This window comes from Xyrauchen texanus, chromosome 16 (assembly GCF_025860055.1).
Source record: "Xyrauchen texanus isolate HMW12.3.18 chromosome 16, RBS_HiC_50CHRs, whole genome shotgun sequence".
Taxonomy (NCBI): Eukaryota; Metazoa; Chordata; class Actinopteri; order Cypriniformes; family Catostomidae; genus Xyrauchen; species Xyrauchen texanus.
Window position 1 is genome coordinate 15,651,022 of NC_068291.1, and position 18,999 is coordinate 15,670,020.

Here is an 18,999-nt window from a genome sequence, read left to right on the forward strand (position 1 = left end):
AACATACATTTTTTTATTTTTTTGTTTTTTGCAAAGCGCGTCTGATCAAAACATTAAAACTAGACCATATAATATGTGCAAACAGCATTTATTATCAACGCTGAAAGTTTACTCTAACCTAACACCTTATATAATAAAAATCAAATGTAATATGCTTCAAATTTAAGATGAAAATGCGCCGTCCTGTGGGGTAAGTCCATAAAATAGTTCGTGTGGTCCTCTGTAAAATCTCACCAAACACAAAAGTGGTGACGGGAGGCAGTTGTGTTGGCAAAGTGCTGCTGGTATGTGGGGAAAAGCGTAAAGGGTCTCTGCTGTTGTAAAGACTGGAAACCTTGAACTCCGATAAATGAGGATGGCACTGTTGGTGGAACGATGCAGCTTCCATTTTCGGCATCGATAGTGCAGCTCTGATACGGTTTGCCATCCCGGACTAGAATCGGCACCACAACTCTGCGCAAAACTGGAGGCTGACTGAGGTCCTGAGAATACTCTATCCGCGCTCTCTTCATTTTGTATCTGTGGTTTTGAAACCAGATCTTCACCTGCGTTGACGTGAGATGCAGCAGGTGCGCAAGATGCTCTCGCTCTGGAGCGGACAGGTAACGCTGCTGACGGAAGCGCCTTTCCAACTCAAAAGTCTGAGCCTTGGAGAATAACACGCGACGCTTCTTCCTCTTTTCATGTTCTGTATCCACGGAGAGCACATCCGGCCCGGTGGAGCCTGGTGAAGCCTCAAGGTTGCTCTCGTCTGACGCTAAAGAAACAGAATGATAATGAGGAGATAATGAGCCTTTATCCAACCCAACCCACCTACGTGTATGCGCTATACATTTACCAAATATTTCAACAGGAAATCTATCCAATGTGATGGTAAAATTTAGATTTGTGCATCTTTTATGTTGGGAAATGAATAACAGCATGGACATATTAAATGTTTCACCTGACTGATAGTCTATTTTTAAGGTTAATGGGAGCAGGCTATATTTGTATCTACTTACATATGCAATGACCTCTGTCTTGTTCAGTCCAGACGGAGAATGAGTCAACTGGAGAATGATGGGAGATGCTGTCGGTGTCATTTTCTGGCAAATCCAAAATACTTCTCACGGTGAAACTAAACTTGTTAGAAATAGCCATTTGTAGCGCTTGGTTGCTTTTAATTCCAGTAACGATTCAAAGTCTTGGAAAGCTATCATCGGTTGCGCAGCGTTGAAGTGATGTGTGAGTTTTCACATCAGACGCGACTCCAAGTGACAATGTGTACACTGATGTCGCAGTGTTTATATAAACAGCACTTGGTCGTTGCTTTGAGGCCTCTCCTCCTTATGGGTGCTAAGTACCTCAATGACTCCAGTACTTAAATCCCTGTAATGGTAGGTGTGAACTCGGCAAATAATGGCCCGTTACTTTCACAATGGCGCACACTGTAAAAAAAAACCCGTTGTTTTTACAGGAAAACGCTGGCAGCTGTGGTTACCAGAGAATTCCTGTAAAAAATACAGCAGCACAGTAGATAACTTTACTGGCGAAATATGTAAATTGATTTACAGTGAATGAAATCACGGGTGAATCACATTAAAAAACGGTTAATTCTACAAATGTTTTTTGTTAATTTTGCATAACTGTGTTGTATATAAATAGACCATTTCCTGTATTTTTTACATGTAATAATTGCTTATTGTGCATCAATAAATTATAAAATTAACAGGGAAATATCATACATAAAACTAATTTAAACTGCTAAAAACAACAGTAAAACTGCGCTTTTAAATGGAGATGTTCTGTATATTAAACATAAAATCTATTCATAATATGCTGTATTTTTATGTTTTAATAATGAAGTTATATTGTGGTAGATCTAAAAAATACATCTTGAGAAAAGACAAGAGAGGAAAATATCACTTTTGGGAAATTTATTCAACAGCCATAGTCAATAGTTGTAAACAATTGGATGCATTTTTTTATTTTTTTTCAAACAAAGTTTGAAAACTTTTCAAACGTTTTTTGAACAAAGTTTAAGTGCCAGGCGCACAACAACAACCCAATTCACAACAGCAACACACACTCTTCCTGTCTGGAATGTTCCACAGTATGGCATAAAACAATTGGATGCATTTTTTTTCAATGTATACAACATGCAAAGAAGCTACAATGGTTATTTTAATATGAATCCCAGTTGAAATACTCCAGAAGTTACTCCTCTTTAAATCTGGACATTTTTTTGTCACAAAGTTTAAGTGTCAGGTGCTCAACAACAACCCAATTCACAACAACCACCCACTCTCCCTGTCTGGAATGTTCCACAGTATGGCATAAACTTATCTATCTCCATGGAGACAATCAGGTGATGCCAACAAGGCCAAGTTACAGGTCAGATCTGTGGAGAGGCGAGCCCCCTCAAAGTAAGAATGCATGTTTGTTAAAGGAACACGCCGACTTTTTGGGACTTTAGCTTATTCACTGTATCCCCCAGAGTTAGATAAGTCCATACATACCCTTTTCATCTCAGTGCGTGCTGTAACTGTCTGACACACCCACCGCTATCCTAGCTTAGCACAAAGACTTGAAGTAAATGGCTCCAGCTAGCATACTGCTCCCAATAAGTGACAAAATACGCCCAACATTTTCCTATTTATATGTTGTGATTTGTATAGTCACAGTGTGTACAAATGACAAGGTCATATGAGAGACAGCCATCTTTTAACCGTATACATACTGGGAACTATATTCTCAGAAGGCTAAGCACTGCTACTTGGGCGGAGTGATTTACTCGCAGCGCCTGAGAAGCCCCGTGGTGAGGAGCAGAGAGTTCAGCTCAGAGTGTTGCGCTAATCACTCCGCCCAAGTAGCAGTGCTTCGCCTTCTGAGAATATAGTTCCCAGTATGTATACGGTTAAAAGATGGCTGTCTCTCATATGACCTTGTCATTTGTACACACTGTGACTTTACAAATCACAACATATAAATAGGAAAATGTTGGCGTTATTGTCACTTATTGGGAGCAGTATGCAAGCTGGAGCCATTTACTTCAAGTCTTTGTGCTAAGCTAGGCTAGCGGTGGGTGCGTCAGACAGAGTTACAGCACGCACGGAGATGAAAAGGGTATGTATGGACTTATCTAACTCTGGGGATACAGTGAATAAGCTAAAGTCCCAAAATGTCGGCGAAGTTCCTTTTAAGATTATTTTTTGCAATAAAAAAAGTTCTAATTGAATAAATGCAAGATAGATAAGTTTTATACCATACTGTGGAACATTCCCACAAAGAAAGAACATCTTCATGAAACAAGCAGGTGGTGGACCCTCTACCAGAAAAAGTTACATAGTGCATTTAAAACAAAAATTACTTATTGTGCCTTAACCATAATACACATTGTGGATTTAAAGCGAAAACTAACAGTACCTCTTAAACAAACAGTCAGAGTCCACAGAAAGAGTCCATACTTAGGCTTAACACCACTCGTGATCGGAGAGTTCCTGTATCAGGGTGAGGACTCGAGGGTTCACGCTGAGACGACGCTTGGAGTTTTTGTTCTCTACTTTGGTTCCTTTTTCTGGGTTTATGGAGAAAAAACACCTGTAGAATAAAAGCATATTAAGCATTTTAATTGATCAGTAAAAAAAAAAAAAAAGAAAAAAAATATGCACACACACACTGCTCAAGAAATAAAGAGAACACTTAACACAATGTAACTCCAAGTCAATCACACTTCTGTGAAATCAAACTGGAATTATAGGCAATTAGCAAGACACCCCCAATAAAGGAGTGGTTCTGCAGGTCCTGCAGAACCACTCCTTTATTGGGGGTGTCTTGCTAATTGCCTATAATTTCCACCTGTTGTCTATTCCATTTGCACAACAGCATGTGGAATTGATTGTCAATCAGTGTCCTAAGTGGACAGTTTGATTTCACAGAAGTGTGATTGACTTGGAGTTACATTGTGTTAAGTGTTCTTTATTTTTTTGAGCGGTGTGTGTAATGTAATATATATAGAGAGAGAGAGAGAGACAGACACACACATATAACAGTCTGAGTCCGGGTCCGAGCTTGGCCGAGACTCAGGCCACACCCAGAGGCAAGGCCAAGAGTCAGACCCAGACTAAGACCGGGCTTGAGTCCGGCTCTTAGTCTGGGTCTGACTCTTGGCCTTGAGTCCCAGCCTTAGTTAAGGTCCGGATTAAGACCGGGACCTCAGAGACAGACTCCCAGGTCTGAAAAATGAGTAAGCCATGTTTACTCACCTTTGAAGAAACTCCAGAGTTGAAGCCAGCTCAGATGGATAATGGATATTAAAACAGTAGTAACTCCCGAACATGAGGCACAATGCAGAAATGAAGGAGGAGATGTTTGTGTTGATAAGGTTCCGATCCAGACTCAGCATGTACCTTGTTGCGGAATAGCAGGACTGTCCTATGAACAAATTTAACAGGTTATATTAATAAGGCTGCACTCACATGACAAATTCTATAAACAGTGCAATTTAAAAAAAAGAGATATGAAACAGACTTACCACAGACAATAACAGTGGGTGTCAGAGGCACTTGCTCCAGTTGGACCTCTTCTGCCAGACATGTATCTTCTACATGGAAGAACATGGACTCCTCATCAAAGTAGCTGAGCAGAAGCAGGAGCATCTCTATCACATCATCTGAGCAGCCAGTCTGCAGTCCTCGCATCCTCTGAAGCCTTGCATAATTCTGAAGGAGCTTCTTGCTCTTGTTGACACAAACTGTGGTCATGTAGTTGAGAAGCCTTTTTCCCTTCAAATCCAAATTTCGTGTGAATGTCTCTTTGAGGTCAATCCCAGTCAGTTCCATGAAGTGGACTGACATGCCAAGTTCATCAAACCAAAACGGCCACTCCTCTCTAAGGCATTTGATACTTTTTCCCTGGTTGACATGTTGACGCTGGGTATAAAATGTGGACTTCATTAGACATTTTACCTCTTCTGGATTGGCATCAGAGTGTTGGAACATCACCTTGAGTTTTTCCATCTTTTGCTGCTGGCTCTCTTGAGTTTCTTCAAGGGGCAGAAATTTTACATTCCATTTAATGCATCCGTAAGTATCCTGCATTGCTGCTCTCTCTTCTAATGGGATCTCGTCTGTGTGGTCTGAGACATCAGTCTGATGTTTTCTTTTCTTATTTTGGGTGTTGAAGTGCGCCTCACATTTTCAATTCTGTTTAGCAACTGTTTGACAAGTGAATGGTAGCCTGTTCCAACAATATCACCATCTATTACATCCTGGAGAGATTTGGGATATTTTGCCACCATTTTTGTTGCAACGTCAGTTGAATGCTTTTTACCTACATGAGGGCATTTTTCCATCATCTCAGTCACAACAATCCGGACCATTTTCCTCCTCAGTTTTGGGCCTGGCCTTTTTCCCTCTCCAAAGAATGCATCACTTCGTCAGGAAATTTACTCCATGGAATTTCAAAGTTGTCATCCCAATGTGTGTCAACTCCTGGGCTGCTGGAGGAGGTTGACGATGTACTTTGGGGTGAAACAGAGAGCAATGACCGCGATTGGGAAGGTGAGGCTTCCACAGATGATAGGAGCTGTTCTCAGGAGTGTGGTCTTTAAATGACAAAAAAAATAAGATTATGATTCACACTGTACAATATTACACAATGTCCATGTCTGCTTTTGATTTTGAATAGTTGTGGGTTGTGTGGTGTTTTTACTTACATTTCTGTTTCCAAACAGAAAGAAGCTTTCTGGCTTGTACAGGTCTTAATGCAGTCATCAAATCAGCCTCCGTTACGAAGCGTAGATCATCATACGTCTCGACTCCAATGGACTGCAAGTGCTCTTCCAGGATGTTTTTGTTCACTGCTTGAAGTTGTGGTAGGACTTCCATGATGGCGACATCTAGGAATGTTTGCTCTGAGTCACTCATATTTGCATTGAAGAAAAAATGCCACCTTCGAACAGAACAGAAAAAAATATACAGTACATACACTTAACAGAGCAGGGACATGCATCAGGTAACACTTTTATTAATGTCAAACTATTTAGAGTGAGAAGTGAGCTTTAATTGGACTTTATTTTGCCACAATACTGTGTTTTAGTGGAATGACTTGGTATCCATCAAGAATGTATGACACCAAAGGATAGAAATCGGGCAGGTCATTAATGTTGATACACTGTAACCCAAGACTGTCCTTTGTCACAGAATACAGATGGTATTCTGAGAGGAAGATGCCTTTGTGGATATCCATCAAAACATACACAGATGTGTCATTTTGAATCAAGATGAGTAGAAGTTCACCAATCTCCATATACTCATAATTTCTGTACACAAGAAACTGTCCTTTTTATATGCAGTGCCTTTGTACTGAATGTTTGTGGTAACTGTGGTATTGCTCTCTGAAAAGGCTAACTCCCTGACTGCATGTTTAATAGCGTTACTGTAGAGGTTGGGATAAAACGCACAGCTGTCCTTCACTTGCAGTAGTTTACTGCATTCTTGCCCGGCTAAAAGATATGCCTGATACATCTGATGACGCTCTGACAAAGTTTGACAAATGTTTTTGAAGTTTTTCAAGTGTCTGGCACATCTTTTAAAATAACTGTGTTTACTTTCAAACCTAATTGTCCATAACCTAATCAATGGACCAAATTTCAAGAGCAGTGCTGAATAATGGCGCAAATAGTGGTGCTTGGGTTTTAGTTGAATTTCAGGAAACAACATCTTTCTCGACTCCAAATATTCTTGGATCAAAATGTCAAGATATGCTATCTGGGACAAGGAAATGTTCTGAGCACAAATAAGATCCACAATGTCTTTTAGCTGGAGAGCTAACTGCCATACTTCATCCTCATGGTTTTGCACTTTGTCACCAATCAAAACTGGTAGCAATCTCAAAAGGTTCCAGTTTTGAATGGCTTGCCCCGATAACTTGGCTCCGTCAGGGTTGACAGCACATGGCTTTGTGAGTGCTTCAGATCCTTTGTACTTAAACTGTTTGATGCGCCTGTTTAAGAGGGAGTATGTGAACCATTTTTGCTTTTTTATAATGTTCTTCAGGTACAGTGCTAGATCATATGACAAGACTCCTTCAAAGAGGTCATGACCTAAACATGGCGGGAGACCAGGCTGGGATACGTGAAAAGACTCAAGGGTATTAAAGATAGACTTTACCTTTATTCCTCTGACACCTTGGATGTTTTCAGCCTGGAGATCAGCAACAGCCGCGTCATACGTCTCTGGGGTGCGTGGAGGACCACAGACATTCGGATCAGCCTCAAACTCACTTCTTGTGATTTCACAGTACCTGCAAAAATAATGAGAGCGGCTGAAGTTCTCTGTAAACCCACCTATGCAATGAGAACCCAAGTTATCCCCAGCAATGCAGTAAAGACCCCTTTTACGGTTTCTCCATCTACATTTATTCCATCGGTCTCCAAGGATTTCAGATCTGCCAACAACTCTGAGAAAACTTTGGCTACTCCAAAACGCTTAAGGTCATTCTCAATACACAACAAGACTAAAAACATATTATCAGTATTTGAACGCAAATGAATGGGTAAATTTGCTAATGAAAGATAGACTGCAAGAACTTTGTGCGTCTTTTTAGCAGAACCCAGGGATTCACAACTTCAAATGAATCTTGGTACAAAATCAGTTTGAGGCTTTCAGGGTTTTCATTAAAGAACTGGTGACATTTGAAATTTTGTCCATCATATAAATCCGTAAAAACCTCTACATCAGGATCTCCAAACTGTTTTGACTGTGTATTCCTCCCTAAATGTGACTGCAAAAAGCTCTTCAGAGTTTCTGCCACTGGTATGTAGTAAGCACATTTTTCTGTCATGTTTTCATCCATTCCCAATGCCACTTTTTGGGGTTCGGTGTATTTAAACATTTTTGTGAATGTCTGATTTCTGGAGTATGTTGTTCTTAATTGTCCCTGATGACAGGCAGAGAACAAATCTGACTCTTTAATGCAGTCACAGATTTTAGTGACTGCTTCATCTGATAGGCTCATATCATGTTTTAATAAAGTATTTACTTTAGTTATTGTATAGGCTTGACCTAACTCATGCACATTTTGCATTTCCTCAACAATAGTCTGTATAGTAGAGGCAGGAATAAGCAGCTGTCCTTGCAGTTTAAGGTAAAAGAGACACATGTTTCTGAGATAAGACTGACTATCATTCTCTGGCATATCACTGGCTGCACTAGCTGTTGGCATGGCTTCATGTGTGTTTTCTGAATCATCTGTACTGGCAATGATATCTGGGGGCTGAGGTCGAGTTTCCTGTACATGTTATCAATACCATCTGGGGAGCATGCTTTATGTTTCCTACACATGTGAGAAGTAAATGATGACTTTTTTGTAAATACGTGCTTACAACCACTTACTGGACATGACACCGACCTGCCCTCTCCAATATGATCATTTAAGTGAGACACTAGCTCTTTCACCGTGTGAAAATGGCGGGCACATAATGAAACTGCGCATTTTAAATCCGCAACAACAGCTATAGGAGCAGCTTGCGGTGCAGGTGCATTGTGCACACGATAAAAATGGCCCTTGAAAGCTGAGTAAGTGGTAAATGTTTGACTACAGTTGGCGCCAACACATTTGAAAAGACAACGGGGCTCATTTCTATGCACTCTGCAATGTAGTACATAGCCTCTTAATGTATCCAATTTCTTTTTACAAAAGACGCAGGTGATCATTTTTAGTATTTTAAGTGTTTGCCTGTGCTATTCAGCTTAACTAAGTTATCACGCATTGATCTAGCTAGCTAGCTAACGTTAACATTAACGTTACTGGTATTAAATATCAACTGGTGCTAGCTTACACCATGTGCTTACACATTTTCGTTTGGTCTTGGGAAAAAAAAAAGTAGGCTAAATGTGAAGCTTACCTTGCAAACTTTCAATTTTCGGATTGAACAGCAGCAGACCCTCCAAAAAACTTGTGTTAAAATCGTAGATTTGTCCTAAAAACTTTTAAAATGACAAAGTGGTCCGAAGATTTCTGCTGTGCCTCTGTTTTCTCTCTAGCAATCGCCGCTGGCTCGCAAGTTAATTGACGTTAGCACAGCAGCTGCAGCAGCCGTGAACAAGGAGCTCGTGCTTCTCCCGCTCTCACTTCAGTATCCAATCAGAGACGAGCTTCAATTGCGCACTATGAAATTCAAAATTAGGCAGACTAGTGCACAATGAGAGAGGACAGGTACAAGTCTGTGGTTAGAGGAAGCACTGTTAGGTTGTTTAGCCTGTGAAAATGATACAATGCTCAAATTTTATAAATATAAATAGAAAACTAGGCTAAGTATTACATTAAAATTTAAAGACTAAAAGAAACGTAAAGCCTACAAGGATTATGGTTAGGACTGAACAGAAAATTATAATTTTAATTCCTTATACACACACTCTATAAATACAGTAGGCTATACAAATAAATCATAAAGTGATGTGAAGGCACTGTTTGGTTGTTTAGCCTGTGATAATGACACAATGCTCAAATTATTACTATTATTTTATCAATAGGCCAATGTAGAAAACCAGGCTATTACATTAAAATTGAAAGACTAAAAGAAACATAAGGCATTATACAAGGATAAGGACTGAACAGAAGTAGGCTATTACTTTATATCAATCATTTTAATGTCTTATACACACACTCAACAATAAAGCCTAAATTATAAAAACAATGTTATTATAATTGTAGCCTATTTTTATATATAAGATAGGCAACCTCTCAGGTTCACAATTAATTTTTTTGTGAAAACATTTTTATTACCTCAATTTGCATCGTTTCATCAATCATGATAAAAGTACAGCATAAACTTGTAAAGTGATTTACATTTGTATTTTTTAAGAACAACTGACTAAAACTTTATTTTTTACAATATTTGCATGTCAAATTAACAAAATTGTTTTGTTATGAGTATTACAGTATTTCTCTGTTTTTGATACCAATATTTGTAGTTTTAACAAATAAATTTGATTATAATCACATATTGTTGTTGTAAATATAACAAAAACATTCTGTTTAATAGGTTACAAAAAATCACTGTAATTCAAACAAAAAATATATGTTTTTGGGTTTACAATACTTTTCTGTAGGGATTTTACATAGTTTTTCTGTAAATTTCACGGTCATTTTTTACAGTGCAGGGTAACACTCTTCATCATTACTGATTCGTCCGAATTCGTGAAAAGTGGGAGACAGATAATGGTAATTGTTGAGGCTGAATCACGTCTTGGGTGGCAAGTGACAACAAGAGCCCCCCTTCTTTCCCCCGCTCAAATAACATATCGGATATTTGCATACAAAGTGATCCATTAGCGTCCAAGAGTTGGTTTTCCTAATTCGTTTATTGGCATATTGTCGTTTATATTGCAGGTGTTGGACACAAACACAGGCTAAATGTCCACTCTGTCGAGGGGGTGATATTTCATTATAATTCAAGAAAGCTATTTCGATGGGCTCAAGAGTAGACTACATGCTTTTGGCAGCCTATGCGACTGTAAAGGCAAAACAATGTGCATTGCAAGACATTATCGATTAGAAATTTTAATTAAACCCCAGGTTTGTCCATGTAGCCATACATTCGATTTTACTCTATAATATTCCTCTTTTTGCTCTTCAATTATAGCCTATAAACTGCAGGTTAGCAGAACTCAAAAAATGGAGGAAGTTAATACATTAAAAGTTGAAATAAGCAGAACTGTAAGATGTTGCACCACTCGTGCGTGTTGATTCCTCTTTAACTTGAAATATTTAGAAGTCAACTCATACATTGTGATGGCAATTAAAACGTAACTCTTTATCTGAATTTACAATTAACAAGTAATCTCAACTTAAGGAAACCTGCTTGCATATTGAATGCATGTTGAGTGGCAACACTATGCTTTAATTGCTCAATGAGTAAAGCAGTATAGAATTTTTTTTATTATTTGTACCTGTCCTTAAGCTCAAGCTCCACTATTTACCATAATAGTAACCCCCAACACTTAAACATAACAGAAACTCTTCTAAAACAAAGCATTAAACACCAACAAGTCACCGCCTTACATTCATCTTCCACAAAGACACTTTATATTACACTTTATTTTGAACAATTCCTCTCCCGTGGAGTGCCATCCAAAATTGAATTATTTTGGATTAATAATTATTTCCCCCCTATTCAAAACAATACATTATTTTCAGCATTAGGTTATATCAGTTAGTTTCATAATAGCAATATATATATATATATATATATATATATATATATATATATATATATATATATATATATATATATATATATATATATATATAATATAGGCCTAGTAATTATCGCAAAACCCGAAATAAGATGAAGAATTTACTTTAATTGGAAAGGGGTCCAGTGATGTAGACCACAGTATTAGTTATATGGGCTGTCGCTTTACTCGCGCCCTGGACCTCACCAACCAGCAAAGTGCATGGAGCATCCCACTGGGTTCAGAGACTGTCTCGTCTTAAAGCGGCTCTGGGTGGCTGCATAGACAGTCCCTCCCAAACAGAGTGGGTATCCGTTCTCGTCTAGTCATCCTGGGTGGTCGGGCGAAAAAAGGAACACAAACACATGCCAACCAGCGACCGGGAACAAAAGAGGGCAATGTAGCCCCGCGTCCGAGACCCGTTGGAAGCATTTGTTTCAGTCAAGATTTTGCATTTGTTCAGTCCTGAAATAATACTTGATTGACGCCCCAGCACAATGTCCTTTAACTTTCTCGAATAAATCCGTGCTTGTTCCTTGTTGTCATGGTTTTGAATAGGGTCGAACAGGATCCGGGCAACTATCTACTGCTGCACGTCTACTACTGCCTATTTAATAAGCCCAACTGAATTAATAGTTTTGCGTTTCCAAACGGGATCAATATAATGTCAGCTTGCGTTTAATCAAACACTTTAAGGAACAAATCAATATTTAATTACTCTAAATCACAATTTTAAATATAGCAACTCTCCGATTGCGAACTCTTCCGTATCCAAAATATTACATTAACAAGGACGAAGCAACATTTCGGAACTGACTGATTTTAAAAACAGATTTATAGGCAAGTGTCTATATTTATATAGCATTCAATCATTGAAATCATGTTACAAGTTTTCAAATGGTTAGAAATTGATCTGTAGCACGCAGTCTAATCCACAAATCACTGTTAAACTGTATAAAGAAAAGGAAAATGTTTGCCAAGCTCTTTGAATTTAAGCACACGCTAAATATAGCCCTGTGTAGGCACAGTTAAGTTTCTAATGACCTCTCGTATCTCCTTAATCTATTAGACACCCACACAGGAGCATGCTTCAGGAAAAGTGTGCACACTCACATCTCCAAGAGCTCTCTAGTGTCAAATATTTACCCTTGCTGTTTGACTTCTCAAACCCAAGGAGACACACGATAAAGGAAATCAGAATAATCTACAGAAATAAACGTTGCTCCTTGAAGCCTATACAACACATTTAAATATGTACAATTATAGCAGGGTGCTAATAGGTATTAGATCTTACTGATCGGATTTAAACTTATATTATTACATATACTTTTTCAAGTATTTAAAAAATACCTGAACAGCATCTTTACCACTTTGTGCATGTTTTGTGAAAAAAAAGAGAAAAAAAGAAAAGAAACTGATTGAATACCAGTACACGGATATTTTCAAGTGTATGCCCTTTGAAGTATTACTTTTATATTTAATAAAGTAATTCAATAATTATTTTAAGTGTTTAATAAAGGCATTTTATGTTTAAAAATACTCTGCCTTTAAAAACCTGTAACACCAAAACCATGTTTTAGACACACTTATTTAATATGATATTTGGTTTTAAATATATAACCCAAGTGTCATCTATTCTAGCAAGCAAAGTAAATAAGTTTGTTAGGTTTTAAGTGAAGCATATGCTGTTCAAAGTTCAGACAACATTAATTTGGACACCTGCTGGTTGTCAAACTTGGAATAAAGTGGAAAATGTCCATAATTAGGGATCATGAATTTTAGGAAAACGAACTAATCTTCACTAAGCAGAAAAGTGAAGTGAAAAGAGAAACACGCTCATGAATGAGAACATAAAATTACCTTACAGAGTACAGGGCAAAGGTCAAAAGTTCTATGATACACAAATCAACTGAATAATCCATGGCACTTAAACAAAATCAATTACGCTCGTGCAGAAGTAGGCCTAATGTATAATATACACCCGTGATCACATGGCTTTCGAGGAATAGCAGTTTTTAAAAGTAGTTCAATATGATACTGTTGAACTAATATGATTTGTACTTTATTTTAGGCCATAAATCAGATCCTCAAAGAAATAGATTAGGGAGAAATTAACGTTTAAAAGATCACAGTAGTGTAGTATCCCCTCCTGTAAACATTTTACGGGAAAAAATAAATACAAAGTATAAAATCTCGATTTGAAATTTAAATGAAGCCCCAGCTGTTTCTATTTAACCTTGCATCCATTCATTACACCTTTATATTTATTTTTATGCTTTGTAATAATAGGTAGGCCTACTAATTTTTTTTTTTTTTTTTGTAGCGGCCTAAGCACGCGATAGAATGGGGCTGTTCAAACTGAACGTGTTTTTGCGTCCGCTCGCGTTGTTTTTCAATCGTTTTCCATGTAAACGTTCATTAGATGGATGTCTTATGACAACTGCGTCACGTTTCACTGTGTTTTAGCATCTCTCACGTGAGTGCTGCATTTTACATGCCGTGTCAAGTTAAAATAACTTCAACTGATCTCGAGACTGCTGCTCTGCTCTAATTATTGTGATGCGTTTTGCTTTTTAGCGCGAGAACACGTCTGTTCTGAACGGTTACTGGAAGAAATGCTTAAGCCAATAGTTACATGAATGCTTTGGTAAACTGTAAATTTATATAAATTATCCAAAAAATATAAAATGCTTCTGGGGGAAGACAGTTACGCATTGGTTGCGGCCAAAGCCATATTTATTCACTCTCAAAAAACGTAATACATTGGTTTATTCTATTTGATCTTATTCTGTTTTTTTTTTTTGTTTTTTTATATTCTGTTATATAGTTTGTATGGCTAATTTATTGGTTGGTTTAGAGTCATGTAGATATGCTGGAAGAATTGTGAGCTAAGCAGCCACTTAAAACAGCACTAAGAAGTTAATTAAAAATGAACAAATTGCCTTTATTGATCAAAATAATGTCCTTATATTATCCCGATTCACTGGTGTAAACCTATAAACATGATTTGTATTTTGAGCAGTCGGGTTCGATTTGGCATGAAATTGCTGGCTTATGAAGTTCATGCTTGCCTCATTACTTCATGTCCACACAGAAGTAGTGCTGGCTGTCTCATGCTGTGGCTGGAGAAACTAACTGTTTAGTTCAGTTCAGTTCAGTAACACTCACATAAGACAGCATCATTGCTGTCTAGATGGATGTTTGTATGTTATCCACTTGGCGAAGTTTCTTACCTGCTATAATGCTTGGATCTGGCAGGATTGTTGAAGCTTATATTGCTTTTCATGCTTTTATGAATCAAACATTACTCGTGTGTTAACCGATCACGATGTATCTATGTTGTCCGCAGGGCTGGATTGGTAATCTGGCATACCGGCCATTTTCCCGGTGGGCCAAGACACTTTTGGGCCGAACAAGGGATTGGACATTGGGAGAACCAGCCGAATGGGCCGCGATAAGCTGAAATGAGCCGCATTATACAGAACGGGCCACAAAACAGTGCTGCGATATGCTGAAGGTGACAGCGATATGCAGCGATATACAGCAACCCCCCCACAACAAACAACAACTTTTGGGCAAGTTTCTATGTAAAATCACGGCCCTATTTCTCTTCCCAGTCCACCCCTGGTTGTCCGGTGAAATTACTGTGTCATGTTCCGTTCTGCATAATTCGGCAGCTCATCGCGGCCCATTCGGCCCATTACACGGCCCTCTAGGTTCTCCTGATGGCCAGTCTGCCTCTGATCTGCCCCAAAGTGTGTCGGCCCACCGGGAAAATGCCCGGTATACCAGATTACCAGTCCAGCCCTGCCATGAGTGTGTGTTGCATTTTTGAGGGTTTCATTACCTTTTTAAAGAGTGAATCTTTAGAACAGCAGGGGGCCCCGATGAGCTGAAGATTATGTATATTTACTAGAACTATTTATTTGCAATTTGCCAATTTTTATGCCAGTTACAGAGAAATGTCGAACACTTGTTTTGCAGTTGTTATTATTTATTAATTGCCAAATAATAAGAAATAATGCTGCATAATGAGACACATAGCTTTGAGGTGAGGGAACATTGCAGAATGTAAACCAGCAAGAACCCACAGGAGGAAAGATTTGTCCATAATTTGTCAATAAGTCTTGAAGGTCTTATATACTTGCCCATATATCTACAGTGCAATGTCATAAGCACAGGTGAGATCATGGATGGCTCCTCATTACTGTGTTCAATGTAAACTTTAAAAAAATCCAAGGAACGATCCAAATAGTCTTTCTAAAAAAAACAAATTATAGTAGGCCTATTTGTTATGGAACAGTGTTGTTGCTTTTCCTCATCAGTGCTGTTAATAATTTCTGGGCTGTCTAGCTGTTGGACAGATTTAACTTCTTTTGCTTTAAACTGTCATTAGAATTCAGATGGATCGCACACCTTTTGTGATATGAGCTGCGATTTTGAGGGAAGCTTGCTCATTCGCTCTGAGCTATCTTACCTCTGGAACTTGCATGTGCATTTGTGCAGCACAATTTAATTTGTTCTCTGTATAAAGTATCCTGTTTCTATTTTACAGTGTAAGAATCTGCTCCAAATGATTGAGCCTGTGCAGGCCTGGTGCCACGAGGCATTGCCCCCTTAGATCTGATTTGTGCCCCATCAGTTTAATTTTGCATTCATAGTCTACATAAACAGTCATTTACACTCTTAAAAATAAAGGTGCCAGGAAGAACCAAATAGGGTGTTTTGCATTGTTGCCATAGAAGAACCTTTTTTGGTTCCACAAAGAACATTTCAGTGACTTGTTATTTGAAGAACCATTTTCCCTAGTGCCACAAAGAATCTTTCCTGGTACTGCAAAGAACCTTTTCCAAAGGTTCTATGTTGAACCACTCATAAAAAGGTTCTTTATGACCTCAACTGATCCATTAAATACAGTATAATAATGATTCTTGTCTTTTGTCACCTGTGGGTTTCCTTATTTGGTGGCTGGGTAAAACAATCCATGTAAACAACACACAGCCTGCAAAATTTGAATTGCTGTTATGATGGCGGGCTTTTGACAATAACAGAAAAAAGGGAAATATTCACCTTATGCTCCAGAGAAACCTGCAGCCATCTTGTGTGCAGCCATCTTGAAAATTTTGTCTTTGAACTTCCATTATAGCAATTTCTATATAACTATAGTGTTGATGTTAAACTGTAATTAGCTAGCAAAGTGAATTTACAGGATATAGAGATGCCAAAAGTTATCATGAGTATTTTAAAGTGTTCAGGGGATGTCATAGCAACAGGAAGCAGAGTGGGCAAACTTTAATACAAGAGAAATACATTAATAAATACACAAGATCCTACCTTCACACTGTGAACATACTGATATGCCTCTATGCTCATGAAAAACCAAGAGACAATACTAAGTAATTGTAAGATTTTTTTTAAGTGTTAAACTGGGTCAGGAAGGGGTGCCAGTATATTCATAAACACACACATACTCACATGTAGGCTATACATATGAAAGTGTATGTTTTATTTTATGTTTACAGCCTTTTAATAATGTGGGGTGACAAATAAATGTTAAAAGTACAAATATAACTTCCTTTTATTGTACTTGCTTGTGAAATAATACGAGCCGCCACTGTTTGAAATTAAAACAATTACAATTTTAACACAAAGTATTAACAAGTTGAAACATAAAAGTGAAGCAGAATTACATGATAACAATTAGGGCTGTCAATCGATTAAACATTTTAATCCGATTAATTACACAGTGTCCCAATTAATTAATCAAGTTTAAGCGTATTTAATTGCATATACAAATATTTGCTGAGAAAGCCCCTCATATAACAATTATAGATATTTATATAAATATATAATTATAGATAGTTATCTTTACATATTTAAAAAGGATATATATAATAAAAAAATATTCAGATAATTAAAATGCATTACATTCTTGTGGCAGAAGAGTTAATCACTGATAAGACAATATAAAAGCAGCTTTAGAATACAATGTATTGTTTATTACCATATTATCAATCTTAAGTCAATCAGCAAAACCCCTTTTCACATAGTAGAGGGGTGGTGTAGACGCAAACCATCAACTCCTGGTGAAAAATACTTTCTGTGCTGTCACAAATAATGCATTTTGATTGACTCTTCACAGTAGCTTTAATACAATCCGGATATTAAAAGACAAAACACGGAAGTGTGGAGCAAGGTACAGGTATAGCACAGAGGATATGTTGATGTGGCACAGGTGGCAGTCCAAAGCTGTGAATCTAGTCACGGTGCACACAAAAGTTATGAATGTTTTTGTATTTCTTCGAGAATGAACAACATGACGTTGACGAGTTTGCAGATTAGTGTATGAAACTTTACTACTTTTTTGCCAATTAAACTGACATTCACAATTTTAAAATACACACACGCACTATGGCCTGGGTCCAAAATGGTTTCCTTAAATATGATTTGAACCCTTGTGCGACCTTGGGACATTTTTATCTTTTTCATTTTTGTTTTGTTAATGCCAATGGCATACATTTTGCCAAAGGTGTGTATTTTGGGGGGAATTTTGATATTTCAAGCTTAGTTCCTAAAATAAATCTATAATACACTGTGTACACAAAATAGTTACACTCAGGACCTTCTGGACAAACATTTCCCCATTGAAATGGCAATATTTGATCGCAGTGCCATTAAAGTATAAAATTATGAATTCTATGAAATTATGCTTTCCGGAGCCCTGGCTTTTTCTCATTATTAATCTATGGAGCAAATACATGCTTTTTTCCTTTTTTCTGTCTGCTGTATTATAGAGCACTGCAGGTCAATTGAATAAATGATGCAGCTAAAATTGTGTGGTTGTTTTGGTATGGATGTCAGAGTGTGATTAATATGTGTGTATTGAGAAATGTGTGTGTAAAAAACAACAGTGGCATTATGCAAACAAACTGCATTTAAAGGATTAAAATCCTGAAAATTAATGAATATTTGGTAGTTATGATCAAGACTGATGTTGGTTAAAAAAATCTGTCAGTAAAGTCAGTGAAAGTGGAAAATAATATTAATATATCATATTTTTTGGCAGTTTTTTGACCCGTACATTTTTGTCCTCTAAGGTCCTGGCAGTGTTTTTTTAATCTGACACTGCACAAAAAATAATAATGCATTAAAATCAATGTTGTTGCTAATTATTGACATATCCCAGACTGTGATAATCCATAAAAAAATCAATTTCCCCTTAGCATTTAGTATATGGAAAATAATGAATGCCCTCTGAGTAAATTTTTTTATTGACGAGGGTTAAGAATTCACAGTAAGCCATTTCTTGATATCTAAGGCAAATATGGATAGTTTGTTGAAAAGACATACTTAGAACAGGAGAAAAACAATGTCCATAATTAATGTAAAATTAATGGAGGTCCAGACTATCAACCCCTTCAATTCTACATTGTACTTACCCTTATAAATGTTTAGCCTATATAGTTCTTACATTGCTTATCTGTGGCTTTTGTAACAAGGAGGTCATAACGATGGATCCTCATTACCGTAGAGAATTCAATGTAGCTTGTCTTTCTAAAACAAATATATAAACCTTAGCATGAAAAAACTAAAAGCCTAAACACATTTAGAAACTTGAACCACATACACAATAATCAGAAGAAGAATAGTAATGACAGCTCAACAGCGCCCTTCCCATTTTCCAATGGTTTCCTGTGGTTAATTATGGAAATGCAACAAGCCCTAACAGTCAGCCATTGTGACAGAAATTAGTCTTGGCCCCACCTATAGGCTATCAGGG

The 18,999-nt window shown here is 37.6% G+C and overlaps 2 protein-coding genes and 1 long non-coding RNA gene across 3 annotated transcripts; all 3 read right to left on the bottom strand.

The window, feature by feature from the left end:
- Window positions 1-230: 230 nt before the first annotated feature.
- Window positions 231-1,140, bottom strand: LOC127656550 (homeobox protein Nkx-2.8-like). The gene is made up of 2 exons (XM_052144928.1): window positions 1,002-1,140; window positions 231-757 (listed from the first exon to the last, which is right to left on the bottom strand). The coding sequence occupies exons 1-2, from the start codon at window positions 1,138-1,140 to the stop codon at window positions 231-233; spliced, it is 666 nt and encodes a 221-aa protein (XP_052000888.1).
- A 2,312-nt stretch (window positions 1,141-3,452) lies between these two features.
- Window positions 3,453-5,033, bottom strand: LOC127656736 (uncharacterized). Its single transcript, XM_052145212.1, has 3 exons — window positions 4,514-5,033; window positions 4,245-4,413; window positions 3,453-3,579 (listed from the first exon to the last, which is right to left on the bottom strand). The coding sequence occupies exons 1-3, from the start codon at window positions 4,995-4,997 to the stop codon at window positions 3,453-3,455; spliced, it is 780 nt and encodes a 259-aa protein (XP_052001172.1). The 5' UTR covers window positions 4,998-5,033.
- Window positions 5,034-5,737: 704 nt separating this feature from the next.
- LOC127657374 (uncharacterized) lies at window positions 5,738-9,164 on the bottom strand. Its single transcript, XR_007972272.1, has 3 exons — window positions 8,888-9,164; window positions 7,152-7,284; window positions 5,738-5,931 (listed from the first exon to the last, which is right to left on the bottom strand). It is a non-coding gene; the product is annotated as an uncharacterized LOC127657374 (long non-coding RNA).
- Between the last annotated feature and the right edge of the window lie 9,835 nt (window positions 9,165-18,999).